The 23,779-nt window shown below is 39.3% G+C and overlaps 1 protein-coding gene across 1 annotated transcript in view; it reads left to right on the top strand.

The window, feature by feature from the left end:
• Positions 1 to 22,767, top strand: part of rnf217 (ring finger protein 217) — a 107,442-nt gene extending 84,675 nt beyond the window's left edge. Inside the window, exons 5-6 of the mRNA XM_080192520.1 lie at positions 7,813 to 7,884; positions 21,741 to 22,767. Coding sequence (XP_080048646.1) covers positions 7,813 to 7,884; positions 21,741 to 21,814 — 146 coding nt within the window. The 3' untranslated portion in view covers positions 21,815 to 22,767. The remainder of the gene's footprint in view (positions 1 to 7,812; positions 7,885 to 21,740) is intronic.
• The last annotated feature ends 1,012 nt before the right edge of the window (positions 22,768 to 23,779 follow it).

Genomic DNA, 23,779 nt, shown 5'->3' with positions numbered 1-23,779 from the left:
CACAAAAGGTGCAACGAATGTTGGGAGAGACATATTGTATCAAAGTAGGAAATAGTAAGGTAAAGTATTAGCTGGGTTCAGCACAGGAGGAAAAGTAGTGAAGTCTAAATGAGGATTACAGTGCATGCATGTGAATGTGCAGTTTGTGGTGAATAAAATTGCTGAGTTCCAGGTGCAGATAGCCATGTGGAAATATGATCCTATGGACCAAAGAAGGGCAGGAGGGGATATTGGAAGAGCCTGTTTTGGTCTTGAATCGGGCATGGAGAGGAGGGAGAAAGTGCCTCGGCTTGCTGGGTTTTTGTTACGGGCCCACCACCCCCAGGTGGTGGACCCAGAATGCCTTTTGGAAGTCCATGTAAACCACATCAGTAGCGTTACCCTCATCAACCCTCTCTATCATCTCATCAAAAAATCCCGGCAAATTAGTTAAACATGATTTGCCCGTAACAAATACATGATGGCTTTCCTTACTCAAGTTGCTATCAATTTTGTTCCAAATTATGGTGTAAAATATCTCCCATACCAAGGATAATGTAACCTGTGATCGCTGGATTTATCCTTGCACCCTTTTTTAAGTAAAGGTGTAATATTTGCAATTCTCCCTGAGTCTAAGAAAGATTGAAAAAATAATGTCCAGTGCCTCTGTAATTTCAGATTTTTAAATTCAAATTTCGCATCCTGCCATAATGGGATTTGAACCCAAGTCCCCAGAATGTTATCTCGAGTCTTTGGATTGCTCATCCAGTGACAATATCACTATGCCACTCCATCCTGTGACTGTCTTCACGCTGTTCCTAGGGGGTGGTGGGCCTGGAACAAAAATCCAGCAAGCTGAGGCACTTTCTCCCTCCTCCGTGCCCGATTCGAGAGCAAAATGGACCCTTCCAATATCCCTTCCTACCCTTCTTTGGTCCATAGGATCATATTTCCACATGGCTATCTGCACCTGGAACTCAGCAATCTTATTTACTACAAACTGCACATTCACATGCATGAACTGTAACCCTCATTTCAACTTTGTTACTTTTCTTCTTGTGCTGAACCCACCTAATACTTTACCTAACTATTTCCTACTTTGATATATTATGTCTCTCCCAATATTCGTTGCACCTTTTGTGTGTAGTATTATGTTCTAGTTCCCATACCTCTGCCAAGATAGCTTAAGGCCTCCCCAGTTGCACTGGCAAGGAAATTAATCCTGGATCTGTTCAGGTGCAACAACAGACCTGTACAATTTTCACCCCCTGAAAAACTGATCCTAATGCCCCAGGAATCCAAAACTCTTCTCTCTTCACCTTTGCCCTAGCCACACATTCAACTGCTCTATCCTCCAATTTACATACTCACTTTCACATAGTACCAGCTCCAGAAATTATTACTTTTGTGGTCCTGATTGCTAATTTCCTACCTAGCTCCCTAAATTCTGACTGCAGCATCTTGAGCCTCTTTCTACCTACGTAATTGCTACCATGTGGATCACGACTGCTAGCACCCTCTGAGTACTCTGAAAGCTGTTTGACCACCTTGACCCTAGGACCAGGGAGGCAAGATATCACCCTGGACTTCCGCCTGCGGCCATGGAAACGTCTGTCTGTTTTCTTCTTAGTTCTTGCCACATTGGCTGGTCCAGGCACTGACACGGATCTTTCAAGTTCATTCACTCTGTTCAGTGTTTTAGAGTGTTATTGTGCCATCCACTGCATATCTGCATGTGTCCAATTCACCAGTAATACATAAAAACAGGAAAGGCAGATCAGTTTTACCAGTCATTTGGCATTCTAAACACTATAAGGTCTCAATGATTGCACTCATATGAACGTTTGTGAGCCTGCTGTCAGTATCCTCCCTTTTATCAACAGAAAATACTTACACACTCAACGGTCAGATGCATGTGACTGCTGACAAAAGAATGTGTAAGTTGATGTTTAGTATCCAGGGAATTCTAACCATGCACGTAACTTGAGGGAATTAACAGCTCCCTCAATGTTCAAGAGGAAAGATAGAATAAAAGGTAAAATACTGTAGGTGCTGGATTGTGAAACAAAAACAGAAAATGCATCTGTGTAGAGAGAATAGAGCCAATGTTTTGAGTCCCGAAAGGTTGGCTCTATTCTCTTTCCACTTTGAGATGCTGTCAGACCTGCTGAAGTTCATCAGCATTTTCTCTTTTTGGAAAGATGGAATGCTTCTGGGTGATATGAGTTATAAGCTTAGGTTACTGTTTTCATTCAGTTCCTCAGCAAGAAAGAATCTGTCGTGAATCATAATTGCTAACCAGAAATATATTGGGATAGCATTTTGGTCTACTAAGTTAATAATTACATTTAGACAAACAACAGTGCTTTCTTTCCTACATTACAACAGTTGTTACTCTTCAAAAAGTACTGTAGTTAATTTGTTGTCAAGCACTTTGGTATGTCCTATGTTGTGAAAAGCACTATACAATTACAAGTTTTTTTAAATTTGAGATGAAATATGCTGTATTTCTGTGATTCTAATTAGAAAATAATATCCTATAAGACTAATGACAACAGGTCCCATGTGTGTTGGCGGATCATGTTTTTTGGCTTAATAATTCTTCAAAACTGTGGTGGGAAATATAGGAAAGACTGAGCAAACAAGACAACCAAAAGGGATTTTGACGTGATTCAATCATTCTTCAAAGTTCCCTCATCTCATATCCTTAAAACCTCCTTTAAAACCTGCACTGAGCAGCCAAAATCTGATTAACTGCTGGACGCTTCCAAAAAACAGTGACCACGCTTCCAAAAGATAGCCAATACACTTTTCATGAAATTAAACTCTTGTCAATCTATTGGTTTTATTTTGACAGTGAGACAAAAACACTTGCTGGAGGTAAGCCAGTGGACATGGTGTTTTTTGATATAGAAACTTGAGATATTGCAGTGAGATTGTAATAAATTACTGGGGTTTCCCACTTAGGTACTCTTGTTTGCAAGGGAGAGCTGGAAGAGGAAATCTTGGTTTTTCCATTAATAAAAATGATACTTGCGTTTTCCAAACCAGTAACCCTGTGAGTGCCACTCTTGAGTGAGAGTGGTGAATATGCAATCTTGTCTTGTGTTCAGTGTGTCAGGTTTCCATACAGCTTGCATCATTCACAGTTTGAGGGCTGGCAGTAGGCTTCTACTTCCGCACCTTCTGCAGCTTTCACACCTAAGTTGGCAAAAAGTACATTAGGATTACCGGGGAATCTTCTACCCTCCAGTTTTTCTTCTGTGGTCATGAGAATTCCTGCTAGCTGATGCTGTGTAGATAATTGCAATTTCCAGATGAAGTGCAAGAGGCAAAAGCTACTGAAGTTTCAGTTACATTTACATCCATAATTTCTTTCTGAAAGTGCAGAAATTGCAAAACAAATTCAAGGAGTTGAGCAAAGCTCCAGCATACTTTACCTGGCTAGGCTTTAAAGTGTAATTACATGAAGGATTTCAAAATTTAACGAGTAAGACACCCATTTAATTCAGCAAAAATGGATATCAGCTTAACTCTATTGATAGCAGTATTGTAGCTGAATCAGAAGATTACGGGTCTGAACGGCTTCAGTGCAGTACTGAATTAACGTTGAATTGTTAAAGTTGCTGTCTTTTGGATAAAATGTTAATCTGAAGCAGTGTCCAGTTTGATGTTAAAGCTCTCTGCACATTTTTCTAAAGACAGGCTTTCCCCTCAAGCAGTACAACTAAAATCCGATTAACTGGTTATCCATGCTTTGCTTGTATGCCTCCAGAAAACAGTGACGTTTCCAAAAGATGAAATTAATTACTTGCCAATCTAATGGTTTTATTTTGGGGGTGAGACAAAAGAGCTTGCTGGAGGTAAGCTAGTAGAAATGGTGTGTTTTGATACAGAAACTTGCAGCATTGCAAGGAAGTACAAGCTCCTTGAAAGACAAGCCATGCTTAGTCTCAAGGCCTTGCTATGACCCTTCTTTTTTGTCTGTAGCCCTGTAGGTTCCTCATTCTAAAATTACTCGTCAACTCTTTGAAAATGATTTTTGGACTCCTTTTCTGCCACCTTTTCAGAGAGCGTTCAAGATCCTGACACCTCCTCTCTGAAGGGGAAAGTTTTCCACAACTCCCCTCTTGATACTTTGCCAATTATTTTTAATCCATGATCTCTGGATCTAACTGTACGTGGATTTCAGTAAGCTGTTGAGATGGTTCTTCTGGAAAGGCTGGTACTAAAAATAAGGAAAGCAGGAAACATTGGAAATGTGTTACAATGAATAAGTAAATGGTTGTTAGGAGGGATATAAACAGAAAATGCTGGAAGTATTCAGGTCAGGCAACATCTCGAGAGAGAAAATAGAATTCATGTTTCAGTTCGATGACCTTTCTAAAGAACTTGACAGCAGGATTTTGAATATGCTTAGGATTAGGCAGTGAATGGCATATCAAATGTGAAATATTTCACACACACAATCTAATTATTTAAGTGGAAAACAAAAGCATTCAAAGGGTCCTAATTAATTGATGGTATCTCAACAGGGCTCAGTGGCAGGGAATAAAGTAAATCAATTCTTGTGATGTAGTAAATCAAATATTGAACAGAATATAGAACATAGAAATCGTAGAAACTCCACAGTGCAGAAGGAGGCCATTTGGCCCATCGAGTCTGCACCGATCACAATCCCACCCAGGCCCTATCCTCATAACCTACACATCTCAGGACACTAAGGGGCAATTTTAGCATGGCCAATCAACCCAACCCGCACATCTTTGGACTGTGGGAGGAAACTGGAGCAACCGGAGGAAACCCACGCAGACACGAGGAGAATGTGCAAATTCTACAGACCCGAACTGTGAATCAAACCCAGGTCCCTGGAGCTGTGAAGCAGCAGCGCCAACCACCGTGCTACTGTGCCACCCATATTCAGCCTTGTTTTCAATCTGACATTTATCATATGTCCCCTTTTTCTGTGTCGTCTTGCCATCTTATCTCTTTCATCATCCAGTAAGCTCTGGTTTTGCTTGTCCTATCTTTCTCCCTTGGGAATGTACATTGATTGTACCCAAAACATTTCCTCACTTAGAAGGCAGCCTATGGTTCTGTTATGATTTTGCCTGCTGATCATTACCTGAGACAGATCCATCTTCCTCCTTGTCCACCTGTACAGCTGGGCAATTTGTGTTGTGATGTGGTTGGCTCTGGCTGCATCTCCCAGATGGACCACCATCCCGAACAGTATTCAGAGCTGAACACAGGTGGAGTGTGACATGCATTCAGGACTCTGGCACTACCTGCTTGATCCTTCCTGATTGTCTGATGATCATCTAGTCCCTTTCTGCTTGCACATCATTATGTTGCATGGCATCCACGAAACACAAAACTTGCAGCTAGAACTCTTCCAGCAGATAATTCCTGCAAGTGATTGCCAGGATACAAGAAGCGTCCTGGAGTACACACATGGAGCATGGTGAACATTCCACGGATTCAGGTGGCTTGTCATGCCTCCATTCACTGGATATTAATTATATTTTTTAAATCTAATGACCCTCTAACCTAAACTATTCCAATGTTATCCAAATGCCTATCCATTGACCATTTGAATGCCCTTAAAGTTGGCGAGTCCACAACTGTTGCAGGCAGGGCATTCCACGCCCTTACTACCCTCTGAGTAAAGAACCTGCCTCTGGCATCCGTCCTATAATTATCACCCCTCAATTTAAAGCTATGTCCCCTCGTGTTAGCCATCACCATCCGAGGAAAAAGGCTCTCACTGTCCATCCTATCTAATCCTCTGATCATCTTTGCCTCAATTAGGTCACCTTTTAACCTTCTGTCTAATGAAAACACCCTCAAGTCCCTCAGCCTTTCCTCATAAGACCTTCCCACCATACCAGGCAACATCCAGGTAAACCTCATCTGCACCCTTTCCAGTGCTTCCACATCTTTCTTATAATGCGGCGACCAGAACTGTATGCAGTACTCCAAGTGCGGCCACACCAGAGTTTTGTACAGTTGCAACATGATCTCACGGCTCTGAAATTCAATCCCTCTATCAATAAAAGCTAACGCGCCGTATGCCTTCTTAACAACCTTTTCAACCTGGGTGCCAACTTTCAGGGATCTTTGCACATGTACAACGAGATCCCTCTGCTCATCGACACTACCAAGAGTCCTTCCATTAGCCCTATATTCTGTGATCCTGTTACTCTTTACAAAGTGAATCACCTCACATTTTTCTGCATTAAACTCCATTTGCCAGCTCTCAGCCCAGCTCTGCAGCTTATCTGTGTCCCTCTGCAAACCGTAACATCCATCCTCACTGTCTGCAACTCCTCCGACTTTAGTGAGTTAATTCTGTCTCTTTATAAATTACTTGTCTTGTGGTGATACTGTGCTATTGATATATTTTGTTTCTGTCGAGTGGTTAAAGTTCGGTGTTTTTCTCAAAGCAGTTGGCATGTTTGGGGGAACTCGGCAGATGCTGGGAAGCAGGATGGTAACTCATTTTAGTCTTGATGTGTTTACTTAGAATGTAGCTAATTGCTTTTGGTTTATAAGTAGTGAGGAAACCAGGATTTTTTTTAATTAAGTAATGGAAGGTGAGTTAGTATATAGGGTCATATAGTCATGTGATACAAGTGGGTAGCTTTGTAGCAGAGAATAGTTTTTTTTCCTGTGTTCAGTTACTGAAGGAGGCTGTTTAAAGATAGAAGCCGACAAGCTGCTTTCTCTCCGTCTCTTTCTCTGAAAGGTTTCTTGGAACCTTCATGGCTGTTACCACAATTTAAAGCAAGTATGCCCGATTTTGCTAACTGTTTCTCAGTGAGGTGTGATTATGTGGGGAGACAGTTCCAAGCAAGCAACAGAAATAGTGATCATTTAGAAATTAGAATTCTTTCCTTTCATTTTAAGTATTGTTAAATACAAACAGAAAATGAAACCTTAAATTCACTAGGAAGGAAATAAACTATGCAAAACACATGACCTGCCAACCAGTCTTTCTCTTAACAATGCAGGGTCATAAAAAATCCTGGAGTATAAATAAACAAAACCCATTTAAACCACTGAAGGAGCAATAAAAGGATTTCTAGCAGATGGCCCAGCAGCAATGAAATCAAAATTGCTTATAGCTGCAGTGAACAGGATTTTTTTTAATCTTAAAAGGTACATTAACATCACAAATTGCCCAAGTTCAAATCCTGGTTGGCACTGAGCTAACTAATAATAGTACCATTGGGTAGTTAGTCCTGATTGTTGTCCCACCACTGGGAAATGGATAAGTGAGGATTGAAAGAACTTAGTCCCAATGCTCTCTCTCAACCTTTTCTCCAAAATGACCTGCAGAAACTTACCACCCAGGCTAACCTGTTTAAAAAAAATGACTCAAATATGGCATAGTGCAATCAGAAGAATAGGAGAGAAGAGATAAAGGGTAAAATAAAAAACAGTACTGGTTTAGTTTTGTGTAGGTGACTAAGAGGACATGCTTGCATTAATTCTTGTAGGTCCCGCAGATGAAGCATTTTCTTCCCTCTCCAGCACAATTTACAGAATACAGGTTGACGCTTTTTTTTAAAAGAGGCAAAAACCACTTTTCATATTTGAAATATCATTTTACTGCAGAGATTATGAAGGCATATTTTAACTGCCACTATCTTTGATATATGAACTGAAATGTAATGCCAAGACCACTGCATTTGTGTGTGTGCACCCATGTTCTAATAGTACCGGTCCTTTGCAATTTTAAATAGGTTTGTGTCATATTTCTAGAATAATCAAGGGAAGGAAGGATATGCCTGTATAAAAACTTTTCTAATGACTGTTCTTGTTTTACAGTTGGAAAGTTACTTATTGTTCCCTTGATGCTGGTGTTGGTGGTGGTACTAGGAGCTGTAACATTTGTAGTAGGTAAGGCATAGAGCTTTTATTTTGTAATTTTATTGATGCAGTTAATATTAAATTTGTATTTTTATAAATTATCTGGAAGTTGAAACACTTTGATTTCAGATCAGAGATTTTGTAACAATTATTGTAACAATTATTGTGCAAGTTCAATGTGTTTCACTCACTCATATTTATTCATTTCAGGACAATTATCAGCTTTGTGGTTTCTGAATTGGAGATTATTATTTTTATTAAGACATTTGTGGAAGTTGTTGTTGCAAATGCTTATTAAGCACCGTTTCTGCAGTTTTGAAAGGTGCAAAGGGAACTCGAAAGAAATTTTGTCTGGGCCCATTTCAGTATGTGGCAAAATGGGCTGATATCCTAAATCTGGGCCTTCGCCATATCTATATTCTTGGCCTGAACCACTGGCACCTGCACAGAAGGCCCATATCATGAGTAAATTGTCTGTGGCACCTAGAAATATGCCTGTTACATCCAGAAAATATCCAGAGCGCTTAAAAATTTTTACCTCTTGTGTTCAGACAATTAAAGGATGATATATTGCTCTGAAAGTAATGTAATTTCAATTGAGTAAAATGCCAAGTCGTCATTAGATAACATACTGCCTTTTGTTTTCTTAATACTGATGAGGAGGTTGGTGATACTATTTAGAACAATTATTGGTTTATCCTGTCCTTATTTATTTCTTAAACTATTCTACATATTTTGAGAAAGCTTGAACAATATTTCCAATTTAAACCACAGGTGACTGCATAGCAGATATTGAGATGCACTTGAGTCGATTTAATTCTTGCATTTGTGCATGATTTGGGATCCAAGCTTTTGTTTTATGATGCAAGGAACTTTGTATAGCCAGGCTTCAATAAAACCCAATTCTTAAAAAAAAAGACAGAAAAATGGGAAGAAGCAGCATTGATTCCTTGAAATGTTTTCACAACTAACACTAGTTTTGGAGTAAGTGCAAACAGGAAATTCTAACGTTTAAAGAGTGGCTTCCTGCTATTAACAGCAAGTTTCATGTCTGATCGTGTTTTAAAAGGAGTTTTTTTTAAACGATAGACTTCACGACATACATCACTAGAATGGCTTGTTTTCTCAACTTGTAGTCAATTATGGAAATCTGTAAACCAGAGAACAAAGGTATCGGTAAACTACGGCATAGCGTCTGGGCTTAACTGACAGAAATTAAAAGAGCAAAATGAAGTAGTGCTGACTTCCTCTTATCTTTTAGCTTACTGTCTCCACAACTAGCCATTAAACTAGTGGGAATGCAGATGACTGAGCTGCTTCAATATTTTTTGTCGGCTGTATTTACAGTACTGCTGTAAGTATGATAGTAAGGGTGTCAGGTTTTTGTTATGCCTCTGTCAGAAAAATGAGATGGGACTGTTCACTGATGATTGCTGTGTTCAGTTCCACTTATAATTCCTCAGGTAACATAACAGTATGTGCCTGCATACAGCAAAATCTGGTCAACATTCAGGCTTGGGCTAAGTGGAAAGTAACATCTATGACTCCAATGTACCAAGCGATGACCAATTTGAATAAACAAGAGCCTTTTTTAAAACTGATGGGATGTGAGCTTTGCTAGCTGGGTCAGTATTTGTTGCCCATCCCTAATTGGCGTTGAGAAGATTTCACCTTTTTGAATCATTGCAGTCCATACAGTGCCGGTAATGCCTACAATGCTGTTTGAGGCAGAATGCCAGGTTTTAACCCAATGACAATGAAGGAATGGTGATACAGTTCCTAGTTAGGATTATGTGTGGCTTGGAGGTAATGAGGTGCCACTGCCTTTATCCTTCTAGGAGGTAGAGGTTGTGCATTTGTGGGGTGTTGTAAAAGATGCCTCAACGAGTTGCTGCAGTGCATCTCGTAGAGGGTACATGTTGCTGCCACTGTGTGCCACTTATGAATCTGATGCCAATCAAATAGGTTGCTTTGCTTTTGAGTGTTAAATCTGCATTCAACCATCCAGTAAGGAATACTCCATCACACTCCTGATTTGTGTCTTATGGAAAAGCTTTGGGAAATTGAGAGGCAAATTACTGGATACAGCATATCCAACTTCCTACCTGCTCTTTTAGTCACAGAATTTGTGTGGCTGCTCCAGTCAAGTTTTCATGTCAACAATTACCTTAATGTTGGTGTTTGGGGGATTCATCAATGGTAATTGAATATTACACGGAGGTGGTTAAACACTCTGGGTGGAGATGGTCATCCAATGGCACTTGTGCATGAATTCACCACCATTTTGTAACATTAATTGGCCTTGCCATGGCAAAGCCTTTCATAATGGAGATCAGCATTGACTGGAAACATATTAATGCTTTTGTCATGTGAGGTTCAAGGCGGATATTTTGTGGGGATTGACTTGCTGCCTGACTTCCCAAAGTGCCTCCACCACCTGTAATTTGCTATTCTGTATTTTGATGGAATATTCACCACGTTCCTGAATGGATACAGCTCCATGAGTCATTGCGAATGTGCACAAGCATGTCTTGTTTTAATCACGATAAGTTGGCTCCAAGATTGTTCTAGGAAGGGTGGAGTAGTTTACTCACCTGATGGGATCGTTTAATTGCAATAGCCATCCATAAGTAGGATTCTGGCTGTCTGATTGCAAATATCAAATCTCATAATAGATTGAAGAGCTATCAGGTATCATCCACTGGATGTCAATGAATTTAGAAAGCAAGTACTAAATCATACAGTCAGAAGTTGCCACGTTGCATTGGAAATCTATTTAGTTGATCATAATTGGCACAAAGGAGCAGATAGAAAGTCAAACACAGTTTCTGACCCTGTTCACCATAGATACTTTTGTGTGGACTTCAGGTAAAGAACATTGAATATGTTTGGTTGTTCATCTCTAAATGTTCCCCAGGAACAAATAGGATTTTTTGTTTTGCAATTTGCTCAGGAAAAAATATGCAGGATAATTAAAACTTTTCAGACTAGATTTTCTGGTCCAGGTATAGTTTAGATTTGAATGGCTGGAAACAGATGAAGATCTCATCTGATGTTTAGCCTCCAGTTTGGCTAGTTCGTAATCATACTTGTTCAAAGCTTCACATACAATTCTGGGTATATGCATTGTTGACATCCCTCAACCAGAGCATGATGTCTACTCAGCATTGCAGAATTTCCCTATGGCTCTTCATGTGACTGAACAGACCAATTCTCGATCCACAGGGAATATGTAGAGAGTTAGCCAAATGTCATGTCCAGAACATTCTTTGTTTTATTCATTGGGATATGGGCGTTGCTGGTTGCCAATCTCTAGTTGCCTCTAAGAAGGTGCTGGTGAGCTGCCTTCTTGAATCGCTGCAGTCCATGTTCTGTGGGTTGACCCACAATGCCATTAGGGAGGGAATTCCTGGATTTTAACCCAGCAACTGTGAAGGAATGGCAGTATATTTCCAAGTCAAGATGGTGCGTGACTTGGAGGGGAACTTACAGGTGGTGGTGTTCCCGTTGATCTGCTGCCCTTGACATTCTAGATGGAGGTGGTTGTGGGTTTGGAAGGTGCTATCTAAGGATCTTCGGTGAATTGCTGAAGTGCATCTTGTGGTGGAGGGATTGAATGTTTGTAGATGTGGTGCCAATCAAGCGAGCTGCTTTGTCCTTGTCAAGCTTCTTGAGTGTTATTGGAGCTGCACCCATCCAGGCAAGTGGGGAATGTTTCATCACACTCCTGACTTGTGTCTTGTAGATGGTGGATACGTTTTGGGGAGTCAGGAGGTGAGTTACTTGCCACGGTATTCCTAGCCTCTGACCTGCTCTTGTAGCCACTGTGTTTATGTGGTGAGTCCAGTTTCTGGTCAATGGTAACCCCAAGATGTTGACTGTGGGGATACAGTGCTGACTACACCATTGAATGTCAAGAGGTGCTGGTTAGAGTGTCTCTTATTGGTGATGGTCATTGCTTGGCATTTGTGTGGCGTGAACGTTAGTTGCCACTTCCCAGCCCAAGCCTGGATATTGTCCCGATCTTGTTGCATTTGAATAGGGACTGCTTCATTTCTGAGCACTCATGAATAGTGTTGAACATCCCCACTTCTGACCTTGACATGGAGGGAAGTTCATTGATGAAGCATCTGAAGACTGTTGGCCTAGAGCACTACCCTGAGTGACTCCTGCAGAGATGTCCTGGAACTGAGATGACTGACCCTCCACAGTCGTCTTTCTACGTACCAGGTATGACTCCAACCAGCAGAGAGTGGTGGAGGCTACCTCGCTGGATATATTTAAGTCACAGGTAGATAGGTTTCTGATAGACAAGGGAATTAAGGGTTATGGGGAGAAAGCGGGAAAATGGAACTGATCCACTTCAGATCAGCCATGGTCTTACTGAATGGCAGGGCAGGCTCGAAGGGCTAGATAGCCTACTCCTGCTCCTATTTCTTATGTTCTTATTTCTATATTTCTTATGTTCACTTTATGTGGAAATCCTTTATTAACCAACTAAGCAATAATATATACTTGCATCACTAGTTTATTTTGTTTTATTAGTTAAATAAGACCTGCATGCAGGAATTCATTCCTGGGAGGTCAGCCCATTGAACAAATTCTTCCACACAACTTCCAGTGACTGACCAAGTCACATTTTCTGTCTGCAGCCCCAATGCCCTTGGGGCTGTTACTTTATATCTGTTTCTGATCTGGTCTCTTGACAGATAAGGTGATGTATTCAGTTGAGTCATCTGACTGGATTATCAATTCTGCCCTGCACGTGGTCATTTCTTGGGGGTGTTTCCAGGTACCTGCCTGAAATGGATGTGATTTCTGTATCTTGGTAAGGCAGGAAGAAAGCCATTCACGCGTACTCGAGAGGCCATTGTCTGAGTCATTTTCTATAATCGGAGTATCTGCTGGTAAACCACCACTCCAGTGGTATGTCCTGAACTGTGCGTGCGTACCTGTCCATGTCCAGTTGTTTTCTTAAAAAGTTCCATTTAGGTCTTCAGTTAAAAACCTTTATCCAATATCCTCCTCACTCCATGTTCCTACCACTTGGTTCTGAGCTCAGGACATTGGTCAACTTCATAACTGGTTATGTTTTAACACTATTATAAAGCTAAGACCAATTTTAAACTTACAAAGGAAGAAAACATGACAGAAATGTGCAAGATATCAGAATGCCTGGCCACCGAAGTGGAAGTAATGCCTAATGAGATGGTCGCAAGAACGCTGGTACTGTTTTATAACTGTTAATCGACACAGCAGCTTGCCTGGCACGAGGCTGATGCAGCTGCATTGACCTAGCAGCTGGTCAAATAACTCTACACTTGCTTTGATGTTGACTGGAGGCCTGAAAGTACAATTTCCTATTATTTCTGCCAGCTGGGTATAGTATCAAGATCTGCAAATGTATTTGGTAGCACAACCGATATTCTTTGACTCTCCTAACTGGTAGCACAAGTTTGGTGATTTTTCCCTGCAGTTTTATTTTTCTTGCTGTTGCTGAGAAAATAGCCATTCTTGCATGGCAACAACACATAGTGGTATTGTTATTCAACAATGCAGTATGTTGGAGCATGAATGTGTATAGTCCTTGGCAGGATACTGTGCCAACGTTGTAATAAAAAGTCCATGAGCAACACTGGCCTAGTATTTCTGTTTGTGAATGTGTTTGGTCAGGAAAGCTGTTATTGTCTGTTTGTGCAGCCAACCTATTTTCCAGTTGTTCTTTTAGTTTCATGTTAATTTTTTGGTCCATTTTATTTGATAGAACTATATCAAGCAATGCTTTTTTTCCTGAAATAAAGAGGGAAACTTCAAGGAAACACACTGGGTCAGTCAACATCTGTAAAGGGAAGACGAATTATGGCATTTCAAATGTGTATCCTCCATGTCTCTGAACTGGCTGCACATTTCCCCCCCTCTATCTCATCTTTACTGTTTGGTAACTGATAATACATATCAACAACTGTGCTATCTCCATTCCTATTCCTTAAATCTGTCCACTTGATTCTGTCTTAGCACAACCATAGAATATCCTTTCTTTCAGACATCAAGATAGAATCCTTAATTATTATTGTCACCCTTTTATTGCTCCTTAAGCTGCATTTTCATTAATCATTATCTTTTAATGTTTCCTAGTCTGCAGTTTTGTATTGAATGCTTTGTGCAACCATTTAATTTTTCTAACTTTGTAATTCCTTCTCATTCTGATCTTAGCAGTACTGTACCATTCTCTATACATCCTTTATTTAAATGATCTTTGTCATTGCTAGAACACATAATGTAAGACCAAGTTTAGATTGTTGGTCCCAGTCAAATAAATGGTTTGCAAATAGTTTTCTCATTTTGGCTCAGTGCTGAATGCTCAACTCACCACCAACTTCTTAAGGACACTTATGAATGGGCAACAAACACTGGTTCTGTCATTGATGCTCACACTCCTGAATATGAATATTTTAAAAATGTTGAGAGCCAGATGACATGTGTTCAAGGCCCCCTACAGCAACTTGAGCACATAACCAAGCCTGACACCTCAAAGCATTACTGATGCTGACCTTTTTGATAAGAAGTTGAGCTGAACCTCTGCTTACTGCTTCATGTATATGTGAATTATTCCATGAATTCTTAGTGTTCCTGGCCAATATTTAATGCTGGACTAACATGTAAAACAAAGAATTGAAGTTTTATTTCATCATGTTTGGAAGTTGTGATGTTATTATTGTTTCCTACGTTAAATAATTGAATACACTTCAGAAGTACTTAATGGGTTGTAAACATTGGGATTACCTGAGGTGGTGGAGAGCTCTGTAAAGATGCATATTTTTCTTCAGTTTTTTTAATATGTTGTTGGGGACAATTGTACTTGAATTACAGGAAAATCTCTAATTTGTAAAATTACCCCTTTCCAGAGGAATAGAAAGAAATATTCTATGGGGAACGTGAAAACAAATGATTAAAATATATTGTTTTGAGTACTGAGCACCAGGAGTGGAGCTGAAGAAAAGTTGACAGCAGAGCAGACCCATTACAAATTCTGGGTGAACAGATCCTCTTTTAAAGAGGAACCATAGTTAAATGTTAGATTCTATAGTAAAGGACACTATTGAGATTGAAAAGTCTAGGGGGAAGTCCAGACAAATCATTAAATGATAATTAAATGTGCGTTTTAAAAATCTTAAGATTATGCAAAGAAGGGAGACAGGCAGAGTTTTGAGGTTGTGACAGGAGTGGGTTTGTCAAGTTACTGTTCTAATAGAAAAAGAGTAATTTTGCAATTGCGCCATCTACTGCAAGAGAAATTGTGCTTTCCCTAGTCTTGTATAATCAGTGACAAAACTTAGTTCTTTATTATGTATTGATTTTTAAAATATTTTCTAAGGATAATTGTACAAGCGCCATTTCCAGAAATAATTTTCCCTATTTTGTTAAAGTGGTACTGCCTTTTTGCATATATCTAGCAAACCTCTTTTTTTTTGTCCAAATGCACAACATAAAATTTTAGTTTGTATTGAAATGGATCATAATCCCTGTTGATATAATGGCCTTTCTTTGGCTACTTTCCCCTCGAAATAAAAAAAATTAGCAAACACTTCCATAAAAGCAGTAATCATTTTAATAAGCAGTATGTATGACAATATAATTACAGAAAGTAATTGCAGTACAGTTGTCAGCCATCATTTTTTCTACTCCTTCCTGTGCCCCTTCTAAAGCTTCTGAAGGTGTAAAGATCAAAATGACAGAGTACTCCTTATGAGGCCTCACGTGTACAATCTTTCTAATGAGTCCCCAGTTTTCAATTGTACCCACCAGGATTCTCTTAAGTTCTGACGCTATCCTTGAGCCTTTAGGTAATAGTCATTGATCAGTCACAAATCTCCATCTCTTCCAGCTACATTTAACTTCAGCTAAATGTAGGTGACTCCCCCCATTCAGGACTTAGTAACTAATTCAAAACAAAATGGCGTAAAGCTTTTGAGATATGACCTCTGCTTCCTGAAGCCACGTTGGGCCTACCCTATCAAGCTCAAGTATTCTGAATTTATCAATCAATGCAACAGGACTACAGTTTCTAGGTTGTGATTTTAATCCCTTTTGTAAGTAAAGCACCACATACACCTTTCCCCAGCCATCTGACACCTCCCTCCTTTTTCTCAGTGAACTTCCAATTCCAAGTGAACTACTGAAAATAATTCATTCACAGTCATTTCCTTAAGAATCCGATGACATTTGGTCCTGATTGTTTGATGAAGATGGTTCAGCTGTAAATGATGCGCTGAGGATCTCATGGGGCTGCAGTGTTGATTATGATCAACTTCCTGTCTGTAGTATAAATCCAGCAGGGTTTTCCTCTAACCACCCTCCTCCCCTCCCAGCCTTCAATTCCCCTGTTGATTTCAGTTCTGTGTTGTCATATTGGTCAAACACTTGCCTTGATGTCAAGGATACATCCAGTTTTTGTATTTATGCCAAAATCAATATTGCGATGAGGTATGGAGCTGAGTGACTCTGATGGGAACTTAGCTAAGCAGGTTTCTAATAAATAGCTGCTGCTTCACGGCACTGTTGGTGGCTCTTCCATTATTTTGTGGATGATTGAGAGGATATTGATTGGAAGACAATTTGACATATTGGATTTGTGCCCCTTTTGTGGATATGACATGCTGCCAATTTTCCAACTGTTTGATAGTCAAATGGGTAGTTTCATAGCTGTGCTGGAATAGTTTGGCAGGAGGGAAAGAGGCAGCTGGTTGTATCTAGTGTGCAGATATTCAATGCAACAAATATATCGTCAGGACCTATAATCAGTGCACTCAGCTGTTTCTTAATGTCATATGGATGAAGTGAATCAAAGTGGCTAAAGATAAGCATCTACAATGGTGCAGTGCTCAATCATTAGATTTGTCCTTTTGCACTCATGATGCTGGGACTGTTTCGGGATCTTCTCCAGTTGCTTGCTAAACTGCCCACCACTGTTCTCAGTTGCATGTCATGCTTTGCTCTGATCTGTTATTTGAGCGAGTACTTGGCTGTGTCAGTAACCTTCTCCTGCAGTTGGGAGTGGGGGCAAGGTGGTCATGGTAAGGGTTGGGGTGTGGAACAAATGGGAATCACTGGCATCTGAGAGAGAGGATTGAGGGTTTGTCTGTCTGTGTACATAAGAGGGTGGGTGTGTGTGTTTGTGTGTGTGTGTGTGTGTAAAAGGGGTGAGAGAACAGTGAGTTAGGCGAAATGGCGGGGGGGGGGGTGCGCAAACAGGGAGGGGAATGTGTGTGTGTTAGTCTTGAGAATTCTGTGACCATTCTTTAAATTGCCATTCTTTTTCAGACCACATCCATACCATAGATTTTGTTGTGAATTATTGTATATATCAGGCTTGCATAGCAAGCATAACTTCCCAGGGCCCTGCACCAATGGCAGAATATCAAATACTGCAAGTGATCTACTGATGATGTAGAGCTTCAGAAAATTCTGCCCATTTTGTGAGTAAGCTGTTCAAAGCCTTGGTGACAGGACATGGTGAATACTAACAATATTGTATGCCTGTAGATTCTAAGGCTTGTTAATGGGATTTTTACTGTGATGTTTGTGTGAAGGGCCAAGAATCATTAAAAAAATAAAGCGCAACATCGATCTTAAAGTAAACAAAAGCAATTGAGCTGAATCAAGAAGTAGTTCAATTCTATTTTTTTAATACTCCATAGATTTTTGCAAGAAAGGAAACTTAAAGAAGTTGAGGGGGTTTGTGGTTGGGTTGGTAGAGCGTTCCATAATTTTTGAGTGAATGACCGAACATCAGCTAAATTTGACAGTGATGAAATGAGGCAATTTCAACACAACACAGGAAGGAATAAGAGCATTTGGCTGGCTAGTGTGTGTGTGTGTGTATGCATACACATATAAAATGAAATATTCTTGTAAATTATTATTGTATTTGAGCTTAACAATAATTTCTCAGGCAGTGAAAATATGTCCCATGCTCCTGATTATCTGATGTCCCTTAAAATTATTCTAGCCAGCCTTATGTTGATGGTTACTGATTAAAAGTCTTGTAGGAAGGAATATAAATTCTCAATCGACTGTAAATAGAAAAGATAATTATAATGTTTATGTAATGCAATATGTGCCTCATTTCAGTGAAGTAGGTGTGCAAACACACCAACAGGGTTATCATTAAAGTGTAATTTTAAATACACAATTGTAAGGGCTTTCAGTCTTGTTGTTGTAACGAATGGAGCAATAGGCACTGGAGGGCAAAACACTTCTCTTTGCCTCTGCAATGGGAGGATTTTGGGAAACCTCAAATGCCCATATTTAACTATGCCAATTTTTAAAAATAATGCTATGTAAGTGCTTATTGTGTCCTATTTATTTTGGCTACATGCCAAATGTTGCATTTTTTTATATCTCAAACATTTTTTTAAAAATTACTGAGGGCGACGAGACAGAACAATGTCATGAAATTTAATGCAGATCTTAAAGTAAACAATGTGAATTATTTTGTAATCTGTTACAAAAACAGAATATGTTGAAAAATCTCAGCAGGTCTGGCAGCATCTATGGGGAGAGAATAGAGCCAGCAATTTGAGTCTAGGTGTTATTCATAGGAAGAAAAAATAGACAACACGTGTAGGTCATGAATGATGTTAAAAGACTCTTCGGCTCAACTTTAAAATGTCTTACAAATACAAAATAACAATTAAGCTAATATCCAAATGATGGAATATGAGTTAGAGAAAATTACTTTATAGTACTTTAATCAGAACACACGCTGTACGATTTGTGCTTCATTTTTCATTTTAAACTCGGGAAATGTGAATCAGACCATTTCTTGATTTTGGAAAACTCAACCCATTGTTTTTGCCCACATCCACCATGTTTTCATCTCTGGGCAATGTAGAGCTTGGATTTCCCAACTCCTGAGGCGTTGTCTAAGGAGTGCAGGTGTTGAGTCAGGCTCACCTCAGTTTGCTTGGACATTGGCCCAGCTTTCCACATCGTTCTTATCCCACCTTGTACTCCATGCCCCTTATACTCCCAATGTACCTGTGGCCCACCATGACCATATGTGTTCTCTATATCCACTCATCCTGTATACAATATGTACAGTCCTCAGCAGCCATGTAACAATAAGGTAAGTCTATGAAATGGGCATGAGAAAAGGTAAACTTTTAACAACTTAATAGAGCTGTCACTTGAAAACACAACAGTTCATTCTGGGGGGAAAAAAAAACTCCAAACCCATTCAGAAAATACTTAAATCCTCTCATGTAGTTGTTTAATTGTAACAACAAATAAAACCGTCTATTCCATAACCACATTAAAGACAGATGCTTCTTTTAATAATTCTTAAAACTGTCAATCAGAATACTTAAACAACTCATTGTTGATGCTCTGACAAAGAGTCATCCAAACAATAGCTTAGCTTTCTCTCCACAGATCTGCTGAGATTTTCCAGCATTTTCTGTTTTTTGTCTGTTGAGATAAGTGATTCATAAGCTTTTGAAATTCAACCAAGCATTCATATTTGGCTCTGCTTTCATACAAACTATTACTGCTTCAGACAGTGAAGCCTTTTGAAAAACAGATAGCTATGTTTTTTTCTAAGCTATACCCTATATCGTGTCGATCAAAGCAGTCCACGAGCAGATTGTTTGTTCTTTTTCTTACCTGAATAAAAGCTGCAGGCTTTTTTCAGATTTGAAGTACTTTAGATATTTAAATAATTTCAAATCATGACAGAGTTTTTAAGCACTGTTTTCTTCAGTTGTGAATCTGTAATAACACACTCTGAATGGAAAAAGTACTCTAATGCATCTCAGCACTTAGACAACGCTGAAATGTAATGAAATGTTTACAGGACCAAGCCTTATGATCAATCATAAAAATGCATCTAATGTATAATACAGTATCTAATAAAGACATTTAAAGTTCTTAAAACATTTTACACTCACTCGTCAGAATGTTCTGACTCCTTGGTGGACTTGCCCCAAGCTTTCCAAACTTTCAAATAAGTTTGGTTTCCAAAACCTGTAAGAATTGACCAAAATAATTGGGGGGAGGGGAAGAGAGACGAAAAAAGCGCGTTTCTTATAAGGCTATCCCTGACTTCAGAGATTGTGCATGTGGAATTATAACCTGACTCTAACTTGATCTGTTCCTGCCTATGGGCAGATTGTGAGAGTCCATATATATGTGAAAAATGTGAAGTGTTCAATTGTCCAGTTCTCATTGCCCAAAACATTCAAGTGCAGGAAGATGTGCAAAGAAGCACCAAAAGGCTGATAAATGATGGGCAAAATTTTAAGGATCATTGGTTATACTGCTGCACCATCTGAGAGTCAATAGGGAATAAATTTTGCAGCCATTTAATGCCCCAAGGGTAGGTTATCAGCTTTGTCATCCCAGCAGCATCATTGGGAACTGTGGCCACTGCTGTGACTCCAAGCAGTCTCCAGATTAGCCCCTGGGCCAAGTTGGAGGTAAGTGGGTTTCATGGAGAGTGGCCGGATGGCAAAGTTGAATGAAGAGAGGGCACCCAGAGATCAGCCCATCGAGGGAAAGGGGGTCTGGAGTGTGCCCAATAAAGAAAGGGGGCTGGTTATATTGGTGCTACCCTCTTTTCCCACCAAAGGCCCAAGCAGGGAGATCTGCCGGCTTCCCCTGTCTCTGACTTCCACCTGTCTCAAAGTTGAGGCCAAGATGGAGAACAAGTCTTAATTGGCCATTTAAGGGTCCTGATGGAGGCAAGGGCAGTTGGGCTACTCCAGGTCTTTCCCGAAAAGCTGAGGACAGGTTCAGGGAGTTGGCAAACCTGCAGTGGGGGCTGTAGAACTCTGCTATATGAGAAGAGACTAGAGAAACCTGGACTTTATAGTTTGGATAGAAAATAACTAAAAGATCATCTTAGTGATATATGTAAATTTAACTGTGATTGTTACTCTTAACTGCCATAACAGAACAAATGTTTCAGGTTGTGAAGAAGATGGATTTTTTTGAATCGATATTAAGAAATTCTTGTTCATGAAAAAGTGGTCAACGTGTGGAATAAGCTACTTGGTAAAATAATGAAAGCAAAAATCCTGGAATCGTTTGAAATAATGAAAAGCTACATTGCTGTTTTGCTGGAGGAGTTCTTTAGATAGGTTAAACGGCCTTGCATGTCCCCAGTGATGTTGTGATAAATCCCACAGAATGTGAACTGTGCTTCAGAGTATCTTTTTTAAAACTATTTTGTAAAGAAATAACCTGCAAATCTGTTATGGGTTAAATCGAATTTGGCGACTTTGAAGGAATGAACGCAAAGGCCTTTTTTATTTTGTTTACCAGACTCCAAATAGCAAGCTAATAAATGCCACAAATCCAAAGTAAATATTTTACAGAACAACTTTGTATTTTGCGCTGCCAGGTGGTGACTTCTGTACATTAACTGGTAGCAAGGTGGGATTTTCCAGCCCCACCCACCACCAGGATTGTCTAATCCCATTGAAAGTCAAAAGACCTTTGGCTGGCCTGCCACATCTCTCATGGTAGATACCACAATGGCAGAGCCAGAAAATTCTGGCCACAGAGAAAGTGACCTGAACCATTTCTAGTTTTACAGTGGAAGTATCTTAGATGGAGGAGAACAGTAATAAAATTCTCTTCCTATATTTTTATTGCATTGATTTTTTTCACATTTTTTCCACATTTTAGATTATGTATCTCACTCCTCAAAGTATAACAATAATCAAAGAATATTTTGTGTATTCCATTCACAGTGTAGTAAAAATAATATTGTAATTCACTATAAGAAGTTAGTTTCCAAATATATTGCTTTTTATTTTTTGTTGCTTCTCCTTCATTCGCTAGTTATTAATTTGCTAATGCAATTTTCTTTTCTTTTTTGATAGGCTTGTTTATCTTTCCTATCTATTACATTTGTAAGAAGCAGAGGAAAAGATCACAGACTGGTATGTTTACGTGAAAAAAGAAAAGCGCCTTGTTTACATTGATAACAACGGATGTGTCAAGGTCCTCTCAAAGCTCTGCAGTGAGAAGCAATAGCACGTAACTAGCATCAAGATACTGAACAACCATGAAACTGGGAATGATGCTACAAAGTATTTCTTGGCCATATTACTACGCCATTCCCAGAATAACTTCCAAAGAGTTGGCTTTAAGCACTGTGATGTACAACTCAAGAAAGAAAAAAAATTGATCTGGGGTAAAGATAACACTGCTGGAGATAGGGCTGTTTTTCCATTTTGCACATGTTAGCAGTACTAAGCTATAATCATGGATGATGGGGACCTCTGGCAATGTTTGCACTCCTTGCATTGTCCTAATACTGTCTTAAAACCTCAATTACAGAAGCAAACTTTTCTCTGCACTATGTGATATTCCTGTTCCCTTCTCAATGAAGATTCTCATCTCAAGGGATATTTCTGTGCTATACATGTCACTTCATTAAGATTATATCTAATTGGAAATTTTATTCACAACTTTTCTGGCAATTAATATCTGCAGAGGTGGCGATTGTAATTCAGCTCAGACTGGAGTATTTCACACTAATTCCCAAGTTGACTTTGCCACTTAACAAAAGTAACCAGACCTGATCTTTAACATTTTGGGATCACAGTCAAAGCAAGAGTTTGCATTTTAGCCAAAATAATGCATAGCATAGATTTTGTTTTCAACGAGTTCTGCCCATGTTTTATTTCAAAAGTGGAAAATTTGGAATCTGATCAAAACTAATGGGTTGCTGAAGTGTGAACATGCATAACAAATTCAGATAATGCACAAAGAAACTTTTTTTTTCTTGTTCGTTGCCAATTTGGATGACTGATGTCAACAAATTTTAAAGGGATAAGTGTCCTATTCATGGGGCACTAAGAAAGTGGAAGTTCTATAAACACACATTAAAGAAAATTAAAATTTGGTCTTGGGTTCTGACAATTCATTAAGACCCTCTCGTGCACGTCAGTCATGAAGGTCTCAAGTGTGCCGTTGGACATGATGTGTGCTCCCTCTTCAGCGACACCTGAGTGGGGAGGCAGATATTCAGGCTGAGCAACACCTTCAACTGTACACTGCCTGGATCTGTGGATGGCCATCTTGGATCTTGCAACAGCAATCTTTTTAATTTGCATCTAAACCAGCACCAGTTCAAATGACAAGCAAGGATCTTCCCACTGAGCTTCACTGTTGATTTCTAATTCTGATTAAATGCAAGAATAATGGAATTCAAGGATATCCCAAGATCAGATCTGGCAATCACATTTCACTTGCGTGAATTCGACTTAATAACATCAAATAATGCCATCTTAAAGTAACTTCTAGTGCCTTATTAGGATTGTTTTGTGAGAGGAGAGCCTTTCAGCTGCTAATAGCCATGCTATAGATAAAATATGGTTCAATGCATTGCAGTGATATACAATAGGCCACTTGAAAGTGTAAACATAGTTTAAAGAAAAACAATCTGAACGTTGACTAGTATTGCAGAGAGCTGCAATTAGTTGTGTGGGACAGTTTTGTGGTTTTGCTGGAAATGTTTCTTCATAGCGGGTAATTTTACATGATCACAAACACATTGATCATTCAATATCTTCATTTATTGTTTGAAGAATTGAATTTCCATATACTGCTCCATTAGATCTTGCAAAAATGTAGATGAAAAACCATAAATAGCCCATTTGTTATTGACCTTTAATCCTGGAATATATCCCACTCAATAATACTCAAGATTCCCAATAGTATCACATTGATTTTTCTTGTGATTCATTATAATCCTGCAATATCCATATTAATAGATATCCCTTCAACACGAAAATGTGTTGTTTCCTGCCATATTGTGTTCTATCTGCAATTTTTTAAAACTTGGCAAACCAATCTTTTTAATCGGACCAGAATACTTTGAATGCAGTTTCTCCTGTACACTTCTCACTTGATC

This window comes from Carcharhinus amblyrhynchos, chromosome 7, assembly GCF_965287045.1.
Source record: "Carcharhinus amblyrhynchos chromosome 7, sCarAmb.v2.hapA, whole genome shotgun sequence".
NCBI classification, from domain to species: Eukaryota; Metazoa; Chordata; class Chondrichthyes; order Carcharhiniformes; family Carcharhinidae; genus Carcharhinus; species Carcharhinus amblyrhynchos.
Note: the sequence above shows the minus strand (reverse complement) of the source record. Positions and strands in the feature narration are given on the sequence as shown.